Raw genomic sequence first — 17592 nt, 5'->3', positions numbered from 1 at the left:
AACTTAAAATATCTTTATCTTTGTACAGATTGACTAGAAGTCATACTTTTATATTTTAGATTCAATTATGTCACAATGTTTCATGGGATGAGAACTTTTGAACTATTAAGCCTAATAGAGTTTGCACAAAAACTTTGTTGCCTCTCACTGACATTTAAATGAAGTGTCAGACAGATCACACTTAAAGAAACGAAAGTGATTAATTCTGAGAACTCATCTCTGTTTTGTGTCTTTATGCACAGATAAAGATTTAAAGACGGACGGGTTTGGGAAGGAGTCGTGCCGAAGCATGATCAACCTCATGGATGTATCCTTTCCACACAATCAGCTTTAAAAATATTCAGTCTGATAATCACTTAATGTAACGCAGCTAACAAATAGGCTACCGGTCATTGAGGGGTTTTTTTTCTTTACATTGACACTGCAGTGTTAAAATCTCAAGTCTTATTTGCGCTGCATCTTCATATCAAACATAGGCTCTCCGTTTCCGTTTGTCTTGCTCTGGTTGTCTTTGACATGCTTGCAGACGGATGGCAGCGGGAAGCTCGGGCTCACAGAGTTTCACGTGTTGTGGGAAAAGATTAAACGCTACCTGGTGAGATGATATTACATTCATGTTTTCAAAGGTAGTGTTTAGTGAAGGCTCTTCTGATGGGTTAGTCTGGGCTGGTCAACACCTAGGCTCCTATCAGCAGCTTGACCTGGACATTACTACTTATTCCACATGCAAACATTAGCCATATAGAAGTATTAAAAGTGCAGCAGAAAAAGCAGCATGAGTCAGAGAGAAGGTCAAAAGTTGTTATAAACAACCAGTGTTATAGTTTAGTAAAAAGTAAAACCATAAAAAAATTGAGTACTTGAAATAAAATAAACTTTAACTGAATAAACTAAATTCAAACGTTTTATTTGAGCTAGTTAATGACATGATTCATAAACTTTATAGACCAGGGCTGTCCAAACTCGGTCCTGGAGGCGGTGTCCTGCAGAGTTTAGCTCCAGCTTGCCTCAGCACCTGCAGGGAAGCTTCTAGTACGCCTAGTAAGAGCTTGATTAGCTGCTTCAGGTGAGTTTGATTAGGGTTGGAGCTAAACTCTGCAGGACACCGGCCCTCCAGGACCGAGTTTGGACAGCCCTGATATAGACAATTTGTTTTTGTTTTTTTAAAATTACTACATTTTTTTTAAATTAATTAAACTCTCTAAAAGTGAAAGCATCATATAAAAGTATCATTCAAAATATGAATAAAAAATATAATAATATCTCAATAAAACTAAAATAGCACCGTGAACAACTAACTGTGTTTGGTGCGGGAAAGCTTGGCTAAAATTAGAAAATGAAGAATATCAAATACAAAGTAGAGAAGTCATCATGAAATAAGAAGTTGCAAGTAATTGTAGTGCCACATTATGATGAATTTTATGAATAGACACACATGACATTTTAATTTAATAAAAAAATAAATGAATGGATAAATTGTGTGCAGTCCATGGTTTGAAGACAATGCATGAAGAAATGAAAAACAGTCAGTTCTGATTGCATGATTTATGACTTGCATATGTTTACAGCAAATCTTCAGAGACCATGACGTGGATAAATCGGGCACTATGAGCTCTTATGAGATGAGAAGAGCTCTGGAAGCAGCAGGTACACGGTCTAAAAACTCTTATTTGGTCTGTTTTGATTCATCTCTGTGTCCTGAGTCTCTGTTCGTCCCTTTTTCTCCAGGCTTTAAGCTGAACAATCATTTATTCCAGCTGATCATCCTTCGGTACACAGAGGAAGATCTGTCTGTGGATTTTGACAACTTTGTCACATGTTTAGTGCGTCTGGAGACCATGTTCAGTGAGTCAATATGTCATGGTCATAGTATTTAAGAAGTGTAGCAGTTTTTCTTTTTAAATATTAAACTTGTATTTTTTTGTAATTTAACATTGCACAAAGATAATATAGAATATATATATTTTTTAAATGTATACACTACCATTCAAAGGTTTAAGGTCACTAATATTTTTAGACACCGGCCCTCCAGGACCGAGTTTGGACAGCCCTGCATTAAATTGATAAAAAGTGACAGTAAATACATTTATAATGTTACATTTCTATTTCACATAAATGCTGTTCTTTTGAACTTTGTTTATAAAATAATCTCTATTCTTAAAAGAATCCTGAAAATAAAATATATCAGTTTCCACAAAGATATTTAGCAGTATATTTAACTGTTTTCTACATCGATAATAGTCAGAAGTGTTTCTCAAGCAGCAAATTAGAAAAAAACTGCATATTAGAATGATTTCTGAAGCATCATGTGACTCTGAAGACTGGAGTAATGATGGTTAAAAACATTTTACATTACAACAGATATTCACATAGAAATCAATGGTTTTAAATGACATCATTTCACAATATTACAGTTTTTAAAATGTATTTTTGTTTAAAGAAATGCAGCTTTGGTGAGACTTCTTTCAAAAACATTAAAAAGAAACCTTAACGACCCAAAACGTTTGAACTAAAGTGAATAGAGAATTCATGTAATTAGATATTTTGCTGTTACTGACAGAAAAGTTGGATTACAACATGCTCAATCTTTTTATAAGTACAGTAATTTTGACCTGACATGACAATCGGACTGAGACGTGTGTGTTTTTACAGAGACCTTCAAGACACTGGACACAGACGCTGATGGATTCATATCGCTCACATTCTTTCAGGTTTCACTTCAGTTCACTTACATGAGCATTTCATCACACACATGCATGTTTGAGATGAATTAGTCATGTTTAGTAGACCTCTACGATGTTTGCAGTGTCAGTCAAGCAGTTGTATTCTATAATGATCTTTCTGCTCTAATGCACTCTGATTTCTCTCTGTGTTGCAGTGGATTTCTCTGACCATGTTTGCCTGAAATGGACAGATTTTCGCTGTTCGTCTGCACTGAGACGGTCTTCTCTTCTGTAGTCCTGCCCTCTGAAGAGTGCCTTCATTTCTACACTTCTGTAAAGCATTTCTATGGGATAAACCGCCTTATAATGCAACCCTGTTTACACGCAAAACACTGTGCCAAACGCATTTCTAAAGCCAAGAGAAAACATTTACATTTCTGGATCAAGCTGCATGGATTTCTCCAGATGAAACTCGTTCACACTTTCTGTGCCAAATGAATCATTGCCATTTTCAATCATTCTTAATTTTTATGGCTATTTTATGATCATGAGCTGCATATCTCTCAGTGAATGCCATATCTGAATGTTGTACGTATAAAGACCGCTGTATTAGAAATGCATGTGCTGATGAAACTGTAGATCGAACCCAGCTTTACTTACCGAAGGGGATTTGGTTTGGACTGAATTTCATGCATGCAGCTGTTTTATGGGATAAACTGTCCAAGATGTACTGAAAAACCAAAGAGTCTTTTAACAAGCGAAAAGGGACATACACTTTTTAAAAATGCCATATGCATTCCTTTAGTTCTGTTTTTATGAACAATGCAAAACATCCATTTAATACAATCTAACAGAACTGGGAACAGATTGAATCTGATTTTCATACACAGAACCAAGACAGCACTTTTCTTTTAATAGAAAGTTGTATAGGAAAAGGTGGAGGATGTTCTTGTTTACCAATGCCAAACAACATGTTTTACAGGATGTTTTTTTTTCTCCAATATTGACTCATTTGTGGGTTTTCAATAAACTTTTTTGGGGTTCAAGGTCTTGTCGATGTGGTTTTTACCTTCTTAAGTGAGCAAATATCTGTAATAATGTAAGTTGATAGCTATCAGCATTGTCAAAAATATTAATTCTTGTACGGTTATGTATGCAGCTTTATGACCTCATTAATTTAGAGTTTACATTGGATATTTATCATTTTAAAAAAATTATTTGGTGACTATTTAACTGTAAAAAGGCTAAAAGGACATGATGTTGAAATGTTGAAAGTCACCTTAACAATTCACTTATATTTTAATCTAAACAACTAGTAATGTAGAAAAGTAAGATTGTGTTTAAATTCAAAGAGAAAATATAAAGAAATGTATTGTGTATAAAAAAATAGGAGCGTCTGTTTACACTAAGAGCAAATAGCCTGCCTTGTTGGCAGAGGCTATTTACACTAACTCCGCCCACTAACGTGTGATTGGGTTAGTCAACACTACAAAAGACAATCAGTTTCAGTTGCGCAGATGGTCGCATGCTTTTTGACGCGATCGGCCCGAGTTCGAGTCCACCTTTTGCCGAACTTTTTTCTCCCTTTTCAAATCTCATATTGCATCAGAAAGGCATTTATTTTCAAGAAAAATTAAGGATATAATCAAAAAGTTAAAAATAAAAGTATCAGGTAGGTGTAAGGGAAAACACTTTATTGTCCCAATAAGGTGGCATCTATTTAATAATTTGAATTAAAACCATACTGTTTTATAATGTACTACAGTACTGAGGTGCAGATAATTGCCACTATTTGCAACAAATAGTATAAACAGCAGAAAATCTTGCTATTTTAACAGTGTAGATATAATCTAGCTATTTGCACTTAGTGTAATAGCATCTAATTACTGCAAAAAACAAATATTCTACTTTAATACCGAGGCATATACAAACAAAACTGTGTCAAAAGTCGTTATATTGTTCGAGGTCTGTATTTCAGATTAATAAGTAATGATGTCGTAATGAATGTAATGTCGAATTTATTAGAAAAATTGTATTTTGTGAAATTAGGGTCATCATGGGTGAGCGCTAAAGCATGAAGAGGGCCTTTTATTTTGAAATTAGCTGGTGTACCAAACTTAAGGTCCCGGTTCTGTTTAGTTCCGCAGCTCGCTGAACGGAGGTCTGAATGAAGATGAACTCTCTGGCGCAGGAGATCCGGGGATTCACCGCGGCGCGTCTGAGGAAGCAGAGCACGAGAGTGACGACCGTGACGGGCGAGAGACTCGTGGAGACGCGCCGCGGAGATCGTTTCCACGCGGAGCGCGAGGGTGCCGCGGCGTTCGGGTTCGTGCAGGACTCGAGCCTCGACCTGCAAGTGGGCATCATCAGACCCTTCCTCCTGCTCTGTGCGTTATGTGTTTGATGTATATTTGCAATATTCATTAGGAAAACCTGGTACAAACACTACTGCGGTGGTGCACTGCTGAAATACCATTATTTCATGCTGATTACTGTATTTATGCACTTCAAGGTACCAACAGTGACTACATAAATGTGGCATTGTGTGGTACTTTGATGCATATCAATGATGAACAACCAAAAAAAAAAAAAAGTTTACAATGGTCACCAACAACAATACTACTACTACTACTACTAAGATAATTATCTAATTCAGTCAATCACATTAAATTTGAAAGTAAAAATAATTGTCCGGATTATTTGTTTATTTATTTAAGACCGATTCCTATTTAATAAATATGATTATCATTATATTAAAGAAAGCTTTCCATGATCAAGACGGGTTTCTATTATTAACAAATCATAATGAATTTAAACTTCAAGATTATTTTTTTATACTTTAAAACCAGATTATTTATTCATGGGTAATTCCAATTTAATATATTTATTATTATTATTGAAACATGTTGATTGAAAATGTACCATGACACATTGAGTATTAACCCTACTTGTTATATTTAACTAATTACGTGATTTTTAGCATCACAGGATGCTGCCCATGATATAGACACACTGAAGAAATTAAAGGTAATTAATATTATTATTTTTTTTTTTACTTATTTTACATATGTATATATTTTATATTATTTAATTTATCTGACTTTCTCATAAACATTCATAAAAATAAGCAAGCTAATTTATATAGTATGAAAAGTTAATAATTCAGTTGTTTGTTGTGTTTTAGGTGACTCATGTGCTGAATGTGGCGTACGGGGTTGAGAACGCGTTCCCTGATCTCTTCACATATAAAACTGTTACCGTGTTAGATCTTCCAGAGACGGACATCACCACATACTTCCCTGAATGTTTCGAGTTCATAGATGAAGCCAGTCAGCAGGTGTGTATGTGAAAGATGAATATCCAGAGATGTGTGTGTGTGTGTAACCTGTGATCTCCTCAGGGTGGAGTGGTGCTGGTCCACTGTAACGCCGGTGTTTCTCGCTCTGCTTCTGTTGTCATCGGGCTCCTCATGTCCCAGGAGAAGATGTCATTTGATGAAGCCTTCAGCGCTGTGAAAACCGCCAGGCCTCACATTCAGCCAAACCCAGGCTTTATGAGTCAGCTGAAGAAATATAACCCATGATTCCACACAAAGACTGATTTTGTAAACCATCCTGTTTTTAGAATTGAGATGTTTCTCAAACTGCTTGATTACTGCGTATGTCAGATTTCACACAGCACTTGATGAGTTAATGAGCTGATGAGTTGAAGCAGGTGTGTAAGATATGTTAAACATCAGAAATGTGGTGTTTGGGTTTGGTGACTCCAGGACCTGGGGCCTGTACTATGAAGCCAGTTTAGCTGGATAGCCAGCTAAGTTTCAGTTTAGTTTGCACCAATCCTTTGTTTTAGGTACCATGAAAGTGGCTTGGCTTTTAGCTGCTTTCATTGCCTCATTTAATTGTCCTCTTTCATGAACAAGTACTTTTTCATTGTAAATGCATTTAAATTCATCATATTCTTCAATCTCTTAACCTTTAGCAAAACCTTTAACCAAGGCTCGTTATTGGCTGTTCGCCAGTGATGTCACACATTCATGTGCATATGCTCCACAAACTCAGGATCAAAGCCTGAGTTGACAAAGAAAGTTGATGATCAGCATCATGGTACCAACAAAGCCAGATTGGATTGGTTTGGTTTTGTCAACTTGAAACTAATCCTGTAACTCAGAATGGTACAGGCCCCAGGATTGAGAAACTGTTTTAGTGCAGCTTTTATTTCATATTTATATTTAATTATATTAAAATATTTTTATGCATTTTTATGTTTATACTTGTTGCAAAAATAAAACATTTTAAATCCTCGCTCCTGATTTATTGATGGCCTTTGCATTTTCGTGAGGTTTTTAGTGGGTGACTTTTATTTTAAAATTCGTCCAGACGGGAAGCTGTTCAGTGTCCACGCGCAGGTCACAACACAGTAACTGAAAAGACTTTCACAAACAAATAAATCAGTGATATATTCACCTGTTTTATGATTGTTTAAAAGATATTTTACAGGTGTGTATAGAAGCATGTCGTGTGGAGCATCGGTCCAGGAACAAGTGCTCTTAATAATGGACAGCTTAGTCGCATCTATAGTGACAGAAATTTGTCAACTCGATATTTTTCAGTCAAAACGTCAAAATGGAAATCCAGAAACGGATATTAAAATGGTAAGTTCGTTCAAATGTATAGGCTAATGATTGACATTTTAACGTTTGTAAAGATGTAACCATTTCACTAAAAAATACCGTCGAAATATACAATAGATATGATACTACACTAATATGGAATCTCCTTCGATATATATATTTTATTTTATGTATTATTTTTATTTGTTCGATGATAGCTGGTTAATATCAGTTAATGTTTGAACTATCAGAAAAAATGCTAAAAATTTACAGTGGACCTTGAAAAAAAACATGACAAGGTTTGAATTTCCATATATTTGGTCATTTTCTTAATAAATGTAAAAGCGTCAATCCTCAACATTACATGTGTGGAAACTTAATAAAGTTAACTTGTTGTATGCAACAGTTAGGTAAGCAAAACTTTTAATTTTACCTAAACACTGATTATTTCTTGTTTGATTCACAAGAATCTGACAGCTGCTATAAGGAAAATAACAAACTCAACAGCTGAACACATCTGCAGAATCCTTCATACAGCATCAAATGGACCAAGAAAAGATCTTACACAACCAGATCAAGTCAACCATATGGTAGAGCAGCAGTTTGCTGGGAGTGGAAGACCACTTAACACTCATATCAAAGATGAGGAACATGTCAAAGGTGGTTCTTCTCATAATTAAACCATGTATTACTGTTATCTTTAATAGATTAAATAAGAAAAATGCACTGTTGTAGGAGGAAATCGGCAAGATTTCACCTCAGAAGTTGTGTTGGGAATCCAGGAAAGATTGAATTGCACCACATCTGGTGGATATCTTCTTCAGACTGTTGATGTAACCTGCATCCTTTTTGTGTTTTTGAATATACAAATGCTTTGATTTGTTGTACATCAAACTAACATAGCCCTGTCTTCATCTAGGAAGAGCCTGAGTTTAGATTTGAAGAAGTATTTGTCCACGAAGAGGAACAAGTAGAGTGCCAAACTCCTGCTGCAGATGGTGCAGACTCCCTGACATTAATGCAATTGTATATTTAGGCCTTACATTAACATATTATACCATGTTAATTCAATGTCATATCTATAAACATGCCTTGTTCATGTTACAGAATCAATAGAGCCCAATGCAGATGAATATGAATCTGTAGAGCATCAAAGAGAAGAGCAGTGGACCACTGAACCAAACTCTAAGGACGAATCAAATGACATTTTAGTACAATTAAACACACTAGGTCCACCTGATATTATCGAGACAGGATTGGACGTCCCAACAGACACCGCTGAACCTGCTGCTGCAGATGGTACAGACTCCCTGACATTAATGCATTTGGATTAACATGGTATATGCTGATGTAAGGCTTAAATATACAATATCATATCTATAAACATGCCTTGTTGATGTTACAGAATCAATAGAGCCTAATGCAGATGAATCTGAAACTGCAGAGCATCAAAGAGAAGAGCAGTGGAGCACTGAACCAAACTCTAAGTACATTTCAGTACAATTAAACACACTGGATCCACCTGACATTGAGACAGCATTGGATGTCCCAATAGACACTGCTGAAGAAGTGCAACCAAATGCAAGCGATGAGCAGAACATATGCAAAATCTGCGGAAAGACCTTCACCCACCTCAACAACCTCAGAAGACACGAGCAGAAGTTCCACAGCGGAGAAACGCCTCATGCTTGCCAAGAGTGCGGAGAGCGCTTCGGCTCCAGGCGCCTCCTCCAAATCCACCGCAGAGACCACAAGGTGGAAAAACCTCACAAATGCACGCTCTGTGGCAAGGTGTTTCGCTTGCCCAACCACTTGAGGAATCACATGATGAGTCACGGTGACCAGAGACCATTCTCCTGCGTCACATGTGGGAAGAGCTTTGCGTTGATAAGCGTCCTCAGAGCTCATGAGCGAACGCATGCTGGTGAGAAGAACTTTGTATGCTTGCAATGCGATTCCCGGTTCCTCACCAAGTCTTACTTGGACTACCACCAGCGAGTTCACACTGGAGAAAAGCCATACCTGTGCAAACACTGCGGAAAGAGCTTCGCCCAAAAGGGCAACCTAAAGGCACACGAAAGGCTTCACACAGGCGAACAGCCCTTTAGATGCGAGGACTGTGGAAAAACCTTTGTACACGCCAACACCTTCAAATCCCACAAGCAGCTTCACACGGGAGTCAAAGCTTTCTGCTGTGAGCTTTGTGGGAAGGGCTTTCGGCGAGGAACGCATCTCAAGACTCATCTACTGACGCATTCTGGAGACAAACCGTTTAGTTGCAACGTTTGTGGGAAGACTTTTGCCCTCAAAGGATCTTTGAAGACACATCAGCTTACTCATACGGGGCAGAAGAGCTACGCTTGTAACGTCTGCAGTAAGCAGTTTGCTCAGGCCAGCTTGCTAGCAAAACACAAGCGGGTTTATACAGGAGAGAAACCACACCGCTGCTGAAACTGCGACAAGTGTTTCTCTCAAAGCAGCCATCTTAACTATCACATGAAGGTTTGCCAGTCTGGGACAAAAAGTTCTGCAAACTCTAATGTGGAGGAGAACTAACTGAGCAGTCATTCCATTTGTGCCTTTCTTGAAGAAACCCAACTGTGACCAAATATTTGAGACCTCAAATACTCTTTATTTGCAAATTTGTACATTAACACTCAAATAAAATGTCTCAAAACCAAACTGAAATAAAGTAGAAATGCAATTTAAAATGTAAAAAAACGAATTTTCATGGAAATAATGTCATGCAAAAAAAAAACCAAAACAAAGTAAAATACATTTACTTTGTTTGAAATATACAGAGACACAGCGTAGGAAAATTTGATGGGAGGAAAAAAAACAAAACAAAAAAAACATTAACGCTTTGCATTCACTCACACAATTTTTGCATTCTCTCACAAAAATATTGCATTCCTCTGAGAAACTTTGCATTCACTCACAAAAAATTGTTTTCCTCCTAAGTGATATTATTTCCATCATGAGCAAAAGCATTAAAATAGTTTTTTTCTCCCATCTCAAAATTTCCCCATCACTATGTCCCTTTTGAAAAAAAGTGACATGACATTGTGACTCTGCATTTAACCCATCCAAAGTGCACGCGCACACACACGCACACACACACACGGAGCAGTGGGCAGCCATTTATGCTGCGGCGCCCGGGGAGCAGTTGGGGATTCGGTGTCTTGCTCAAGGGCACCTCAGTCGTGGTATTGAGGGTGGAGAGAGCGCTGGACATTCACTCCCCCCACCTACAATCCCTGCCGGCCGGAGACTCGAACCCACAACCTTTGGATTACGAGTCCGACTCTCTAACCATTAGGCCTTCCCCCATGACTTTTTGTGACTGTAGAAACAACCAAGTAATTTTTTTTGTAATGTGATATTAAAATTGTACACAATACTCACTTGTCCACCATAAACGAGAGGGAGACATGCATAATAAATAGTCAAATTTACTAATACATGTTAAAAAAAAACAAGATTTTATTTTTATTTCATTTACTATACATCTACTGACAAATCCTACAAAGCAATCAAAGTTTTACAGAGAATTCAAATTTTAAATTAAGACATAGTAACAAATGGTAAACGTTAACGAAGACGTTAAATAAGAAACATTAGCTTTAGCATTCAGAGGAATGTAAAAATTATTTGTATTTTTTTTTTATAAAGAGAAAAAAATAAGCACTCCTGTTGACCGGGTTTATGTACATAAGGGCAAAATATCACAGACCCAAAACTGAATGAAGGCTTTAAGAAAATTCAGCAAATATAAATAAGTGTGAACCAAGTGGAATTGACCTGTATAACAAGGTTTTTGTAACCATAACCATAATGTTTGTTCATAGATGAATCAGCGTTCTTTGGTCTGTGACTGATCTGAGAACAGTCTTAAGCGAAATTGTTGTTGTGCTCTATCCGGGTGACTATGGTGGACACCAGCCTCTCCAGCTGCTCTGCTCTCTGTTTGCCCGTCTGCAGAACTTCCTCATGATTGGCCTTTTCCTCGCTGTCGTAGTTCATCACCGCCTTATTAGTTATCAAAGACAGAGCGAAGACGCGCATCCCACAGTGCCGTGCCACGATCACCTCGTGAACCGTACTCATGCCTAAAACACATGAAGCCTGGTTATTAAACTTGTTCACATAGAAAAAAATTGCATACGTTTTAATTTCAATATTATATAAATTACATTATATAGAACAATAACTCACTGGTCACTAAACCACTGCTAATTTGCATAAAAAGTTAAATTTGGTTCAACTTATGGTGTGTTTACACCACCACTATTGTGCTAAAAATGGATACATTTTTCCTTTGTGTTTTTAAAACGTTTTGCATACAGACAACAATGTTATCAAAACAATCCCTGTTCATTTGGATCTGCAAAAACAACTAAGAGTGCTGTTTTATGCATTTCAGGCCAGCAGTGGGCGATATACATGCACATGATGATACCATTTACACAAATTTCTGTTTTTATAGTTCGATTCCGCTGTCGTAACTTGTACTTCGAAACCTGTTTTTGGAAGTTTGCATTCTCAGTCCCCGAAAACCTAGTTGTGTAAATGAATGGCCAAAAAGCATTAAAAAAAATCAGTTTTGAGTTGAAAACCGTGCCGTGTAAATGCCCATTAAGTTGCTTTGCAAAAGATTGAAAATGAATGCATTACAGCTACTTTGTTACAGTATCACTGTTCATTTGTGCTGTCCATGCCAGGCCAGTAGTGGGCGATATACATGCGCATGATGACACCTTGTACACAAATTTATGTTTTTATAGTTAAGATAAAACTCGTACTTTGAAACCCCGTTTTCAAAAGTTTGCATTCGCAGGCCCCCAAAACACTGTTGTTGTGTAAATGAATGGCCAAAACGCATTAAAATGTCCCGTTTTATTTGCCTTGCAAAAGTTTGAAAATGAATGCCTTCCAGCCTTCCATATGCTTGTTACAGCATCACTGTTCATTTGCATAAAGTTACATTTAAAACTGTCCCATTTACATTTATGCATTTGGCAGAAGCTTTTATACAAAGAGGCTTGTATTACATTTCAGCTTTACATTTAATTTGTTCATGCATTCCCCGGGAATCACACCCATGACCTATGGGAATACTAACTGTTGTCAGTTCGAATGCTCTTTTCAGCCTATCTGAGAACTGCATAATACTCTATTACAGTGATCCTCAAATCTGGCTCGCGAGATCCACTTTCCTGCAGAGTTTAGCTCCAACCCTGATCCAGATTTGAGTATCCCTGCTCTATTATATCATGTTATATCATAAAGCTAGGATAGCATGTTCTGATTGGTAAAAAGAAGTTTTAGAGCAGACGAGACTCTTACCGACAGCATCAGCTCCCAGTTTGTGCAGCATGCGGCTCTCGGCGATCGTCTCGAACGACGGTCCTCCTAGAACGCAGTACACACCCTCTCGCAGGAAGTCGCTGTAACCGAGCTCCGAACCCACATCGAGCGCCAGCTGCTGGAGTTCTCGATCGTATGCGTCAGACATGCAGGGGAAACGAACGCCAAACCTAAGAAGGTAAAGTAAGGCTTATATAATGAACAGTATTTACAGGAGCATGTTTAGAATCTCTACTTGTCAAAACAGTTCTGTGGCATAACCGTGGTGATTCAAGGAACTAAATAAACACATATAAACATGCCTTTCGTCATTGGGTCCAGCCAGAGGGTTGTTTCCAGCAAATCCAGGCATGTTGAGATGATCTTTGATGATCATTATGTCACCTACTTTATAGTCCTGGTTCAGACCGCCAGCAGCGTTGGTGAGAATCATGGTCTCCACACCCAGCAGTTTGAATATCCGCATAGGCATCGTAATCTAAAACACAACAACAATCTTAGTTTAAGATGCTTTGAACCTCATATCAGTTGCAGTTTACATCAGTTGTGTTCTATTTGTGAGCACAAAACCAGTCATAAGTAGCACAGGTATATTTGTAGCAATAGCCAACAATACACTGTATGGGTCAAAATGATTGATTTTTCTTTTATGCCAAAAATCATTATGATATTAAATAAAGATCATGTTCCATGAAGATATTTTGAAAATTTCCTACCGTAAATATATCAAAACTTCATTATTGATTAGTAATATGCATTACTAAGGACTTCATTTGGACAACTTTAAAGGTGATTTTTCTCAGTTCTCAATATCGGTTTCTGGATATTTTTATTTATTTATTGTTTTGCTCCCTCAGATTCCAGATTTTCAAATAGTTGTATCTCAGCCAAATATGGTCCTATCCTAACAAACCATACATCAATGGAAAGCTTATTTAAGTGTTCTGGTCTTTGCATTCCACAGGGTCAAAGAGTTAATGCTTCAATCAGGCACACAACACAACCAGTTAAAACTAATTCGGTTTTCAAATATAGTTAGTTCCTGGTTAAGAAGGATATTTAGGTCAGAGTCCTTCAAGTTTTTGCAATTTCAGAGATATTTAAATACACAGAAGTGAACCCTTCTTAAACCCAGAGGCTTGGATCAGCACCCAGGACAACAATACAGCCACAACTAACTTTCAGTTTAACTATCAGACTGACAAAGTGCTGTGTTGTTTACTTATTCTGGGTCATCAGAGTCCAAAACATGTATATTATAGGGTGGTCGTACCTTTTGGATAGAATATCCCTCATAGAGATGAAACCGTCCCTGCATGCAGACACAAGGTCTGCCCTTCAAAGTGCCAAACACCAGCCGTCCAGCGTGACCGTGCACTGCAGAAGAGAAAGAAACGCACAGATTCAGTAATGGTTTTTACAAGATAAGGTACACAATATCCTAAATTATACAGTAAACCACACCTGTACTTCGGGGGAAGTTGGGGATGTCCCTGTAGTTGAAGGCCACCTGGTCTTTTAAGGCATCAGCCAGCCCACCTAAACCCGAGCCGCACACGATGCCCACCAGAGGACGCACTGCAGTCTGGGACATAAGCCAGTCAGCTGTGGCCTGGCAGTCCTCATAGCTGTACCTGCAAAGAGAGAATGGAAAAAATGAGTTTATGAACGTGATTGTAACTGAACGTGTTTCCACCGCACTGAATTCACAGCACACACATCCACGTTTCCCATCCAGAAGCCACGTCCCCTGACGCACCTGAATGTCACACACAGTCGATGTTGAATACTGTAACATATTTGAATGGCTATGAAGCCAGCAAATCCCAAATAAAAATATCCAGGCAAATCTGAAACATGAGCCACTTTCTGACACATCACTACTGTAATCTGAGCGGCTGACTACTAAAATAAACTTCCTGTAACAGAGCATCTTTATGATTAGTACTATGGCTTTTCACAAAAAGTAATAATGTTTCATGTGAAAATCAGCTTAGATTTACAATTTAATATCAGCATATACACATTTAAATGCAATCAATTGTTAAACAATTGTTCTCAAAATGATGTTTTTTTTTTCCTTTTTAAATCTGTTCAAGCACTTCTCCAGAGGTAGTATGATAATGGTATTAGTGGTATTTATAAGTAGTAGGTTAATGGTTGACCAACATTATTGGCTAATTAAACATATCTAGAGGACATTCTACCAGAAGCGTACATTATCTGTCCTTGACGTCTTACAGTGAATAAAAAGTATTTCATCCAAACAATTTCTAAAACTGACCGATGGTTGATTTCTGGGAGTTGTTCTGTAAAGGAACATGTCATTCATTAGGTTCTCAGATATTTTCTTCTTTATTAAAAACACTTTTGAGAATTACAAATCCCATCAGTGTCCTTGTCCTCAGCCAAAGTAGACCTACAGCTTTCATCGTTTTGTCATGCTAACAACTGTTATTTAGAAAAGAATCTCCATCAAGAACAAGTAGTTATCATTCACATCAATTGATTAAAAACATGAAATTAAACAAATTCTAGAAATAAATGCTATTTTACAACTGTCCCCAAGTTTTCAGTCAGTCCTGTCACGTTTACATAAAATTCAACATACAATGTGTGCAATAAGCCTTTAAGGGGCTCAGAGGAAATGACATCATTTGACTGAGGTGTAGCTGTAGGTATTATATTTCCATTGAATAGAGAAGTGTAACCTGTTAATGACTGTGTAACTTTACCAGTCTAATATTACATTAACATTAAGATTATAATAATCATTTAAAATAGGAATGCGCATCAAAACTTAAGAACACAAAACATAACTTTTTCTGCATCAAAGAAATCAGTCCTGTCACACAGGAAATTATGATATAAAAATGTACTACTTGAGGAAATATTGATGAATTAATCTCTTTAACTGTGTAGATGAAGGTGGGGGTAAATATACACTGCTGTGTTTTTGTAAAAATCTCCAATGTAAAAGGTAGTTTTTTTATGACTATATGAGTGCCTGGCGGGTATTCTGTGATTTTTGTGTACTACAGTTGACCGAAAAGTTGCTTATATTTCTTATAGGAATTACAAAACCATGTTAAATACAATCAGGGACGTGTGACCAATAAGAAAAATGCTATTTGTATCAAAGAAATTTAAAAGGTGGTTACCTTTATTCTAACATATACACATTGGGGAAGTCGTGGCCTAATGGTTAGAGAGTCAAAGGTTGCAGGTTCGAGTCTCGGGCCGGCAGGGATTGTAGGTGGAGGGAGTGAATGTCCAGCGCTCTCTCCACCCTCAATACCACGACCCCCAACCCTCAATACCCCCAAAACCCCCAACTGCTCCCCGGGCGCCGCAGCATAAATGGCTGCCCACTGCTCCGGGTGTGTGTTCACGGTGTGTGTGTGTGTTCACTGCTGTGTGTGTGTGTGTGTGTACGTTGGATGGGTTAAATGCAGAGCACGAATTCCGAGTATGGGTCACTATACTTGGCTGAATGTCACTTCACTTCATTTGTCTGTAACAGGGCCTGACATTTTAGGGATGAAATGCTTATAAAAATTTATTTTATTCAATACATGCCGAGATGGCACGATATGCGTTTCTCATAGTTTTACATGTCCTCCATATGACTCAATGTTCAGATTTAATAATAAGAAAAACAATTGCCCAAGATTTTTTTTTCAAGTGGTTATGTTTCTGGTAGAATGTCCCCTAGAGAGCACGGTGTCAAGATTATATTGTGTATGTAATTTACAATTTTATTTTTGCACATTTTAACATAATGGCAATACAATCAATTCAAAGTCAAGTTTTCCCTCTAACGAAGAAGTTCTTGAAAGCGTTCTTATTGGAAACATTCGCTCAAATAATCGCTGCCAGCTGTTCAAGACGCGCGCGCCAGCACAACACCACGTGCTCGCCACTGTTAAAATGGGTTCAAATTAAATTTCACAGTGTCATTGAAAGAAGAAATGGATGAATTATTATAGGTCGACTTTAACCAGCCAACTGAACTCCCTACTACACCATTGATCGCGTAACTTACATTCACTATCGAAACAGAAACTCAACCATATACACTTCCAAAAGATCAAATAAAGACAGTACTAGAAGATTAGATTAGAAAAAATAAGAATCGTTTACCCAGTGCTGCTCTCAGGAAACATGGTTAGAATCGCTGGTCAGATCCTTCACGAATACAGAACGGAAATGTCGATGTTATTATGTAGCGATGTATGGTGACGTTACACACGAACACGCGACGAATTACCAATGAAACAAATGAAAGAGATACAAATGAAACAAAACCACAAGAACGAGACGAGACGCGAGAATGAATAAATGTTTAAAACTCCTGACGCGTCGTTCCCCGTTTTTTATAGAGCCCCCGCTTCCGCCGCTCCGCTCCGCCCCGCGTTTGACGCACTGAACGCACCTCCTGACGCACATGCCTCGACAGGGTGGGCCATTATGGGCTCCCGGTCTGTTATCGGTAAAATCTCACTAAAACTTGAGCAATAGTTGTCAGACTGAACACCTGATAACCTGGAAATGGGTTTTCCGGGATTAGATTTATGGATAGTTGAACAACACAAACGCACGTGACTAAGAGTCATCCAAATATAAACACTGTCCTGTGGGTCCATGTGTATTTGGCTTGTTCAAACTAATTCCCAATGATTCAGATAAAGAAATCATGCACTTTTACACAGATAGTCTCAACTCCCTGCTGAAAACAAAAAAACAAACAACAGACACCATCACAACATTTGTAATGGATTTGCTGGTTATAATGGGACTTGTATTGGTTTTAATGGAAACTGTAATGGACCCTGTGGGTCTCTACTGGTAATTGGTCACCTTCTATTGGTAGCTTGTTAAAACCAATAAGTCCTAATGAATTATATCCAAAAACACACTACGGGGGAAAAAATTAAGGGTTAAATGTTG

At 37.7% G+C, this 17592-nt stretch overlaps 4 protein-coding genes across 7 annotated transcripts in view; 3 read left to right on the top strand and 1 right to left on the bottom strand.

Annotated features, from left to right (window-relative positions):
- LOC306851148 (calpain-1 catalytic subunit-like) overlaps window positions 1-3713 on the top strand; it is a 28684-nt gene extending 24971 nt beyond the window's left edge. For 2 of the 3 annotated variants that reach the window (XM_079387271.1, XM_079387272.1), the window contains 6 exons: window positions 243-307; window positions 527-595; window positions 1569-1647; window positions 1729-1845; window positions 2653-2711; window positions 2879-3713. In XM_079387271.1, the coding sequence (XP_079243397.1) occupies window positions 243-307; window positions 527-595; window positions 1569-1647; window positions 1729-1845; window positions 2653-2711; window positions 2879-2905 (416 nt within the window). In that variant the 3' untranslated portion in view covers window positions 2906-3713. Of the gene's footprint in view, window positions 1-242; window positions 308-427; window positions 596-1568; window positions 1648-1728; window positions 1846-2652; window positions 2712-2878 lie in introns of those variants that run through there. The other variant, XR_013782481.1, reaches the window with a different exon arrangement.
- A 1045-nt stretch (window positions 3714-4758) lies between these two features.
- On the top strand, window positions 4759-6967 carry LOC306874982 (dual specificity protein phosphatase 19-like). Of its 2 annotated transcripts, XR_013784680.1 has the most exons (5): window positions 4759-5050; window positions 5644-5690; window positions 5848-6000; window positions 6064-6422; window positions 6844-6967. XR_013784680.1 is itself a non-coding variant. In XM_079425326.1 (4 exons), the coding sequence occupies exons 1-4, from the start codon at window positions 4831-4833 to the stop codon at window positions 6244-6246; spliced, it is 603 nt and encodes a 200-aa protein (XP_079281452.1). In that variant the 5' UTR covers window positions 4759-4830; the 3' UTR covers window positions 6247-6556. The 2 variants fall into 2 exon arrangements, 1 of the variants encoding a protein (XP_079281452.1); XM_079425326.1 differs by lacking the exon at window positions 6844-6967 and having other exon boundaries at window positions 6064-6556.
- Window positions 6968-7036: 69 nt separating this feature from the next.
- On the top strand, window positions 7037-10023 carry LOC306872909 (uncharacterized protein). Its single transcript, XM_079421832.1, has 6 exons — window positions 7037-7317; window positions 7743-7935; window positions 8011-8108; window positions 8195-8273; window positions 8383-8574; window positions 8681-10023. The coding sequence occupies exons 1-6, from the start codon at window positions 7177-7179 to the stop codon at window positions 9724-9726; spliced, it is 1749 nt and encodes a 582-aa protein (XP_079277958.1). The 5' UTR covers window positions 7037-7176; the 3' UTR covers window positions 9727-10023.
- Window positions 9890-17069, bottom strand: LOC306872918 (purine nucleoside phosphorylase-like). The gene is made up of 6 exons (XM_079421844.1): window positions 16786-17069; window positions 14107-14276; window positions 13916-14019; window positions 12945-13120; window positions 12622-12812; window positions 9890-11384 (listed from the first exon to the last, which is right to left on the bottom strand). Exons 1-6 carry the CDS (start codon window positions 16806-16808, stop codon window positions 11167-11169), a joined length of 882 nt encoding a protein of 293 aa, XP_079277970.1. The 5' UTR covers window positions 16809-17069; the 3' UTR covers window positions 9890-11166.
- Window positions 17070-17592: the final 523 nt, after the last annotated feature.

Source organism: Barbus barbus (genome assembly GCF_936440315.1).
Source record: "Barbus barbus genome assembly, chromosome: 1".
NCBI lineage: Eukaryota > Metazoa > Chordata > Actinopteri > Cypriniformes > Cyprinidae > Barbus > Barbus barbus.
This window is presented reverse-complemented; position numbering and strand designations above follow the sequence as displayed.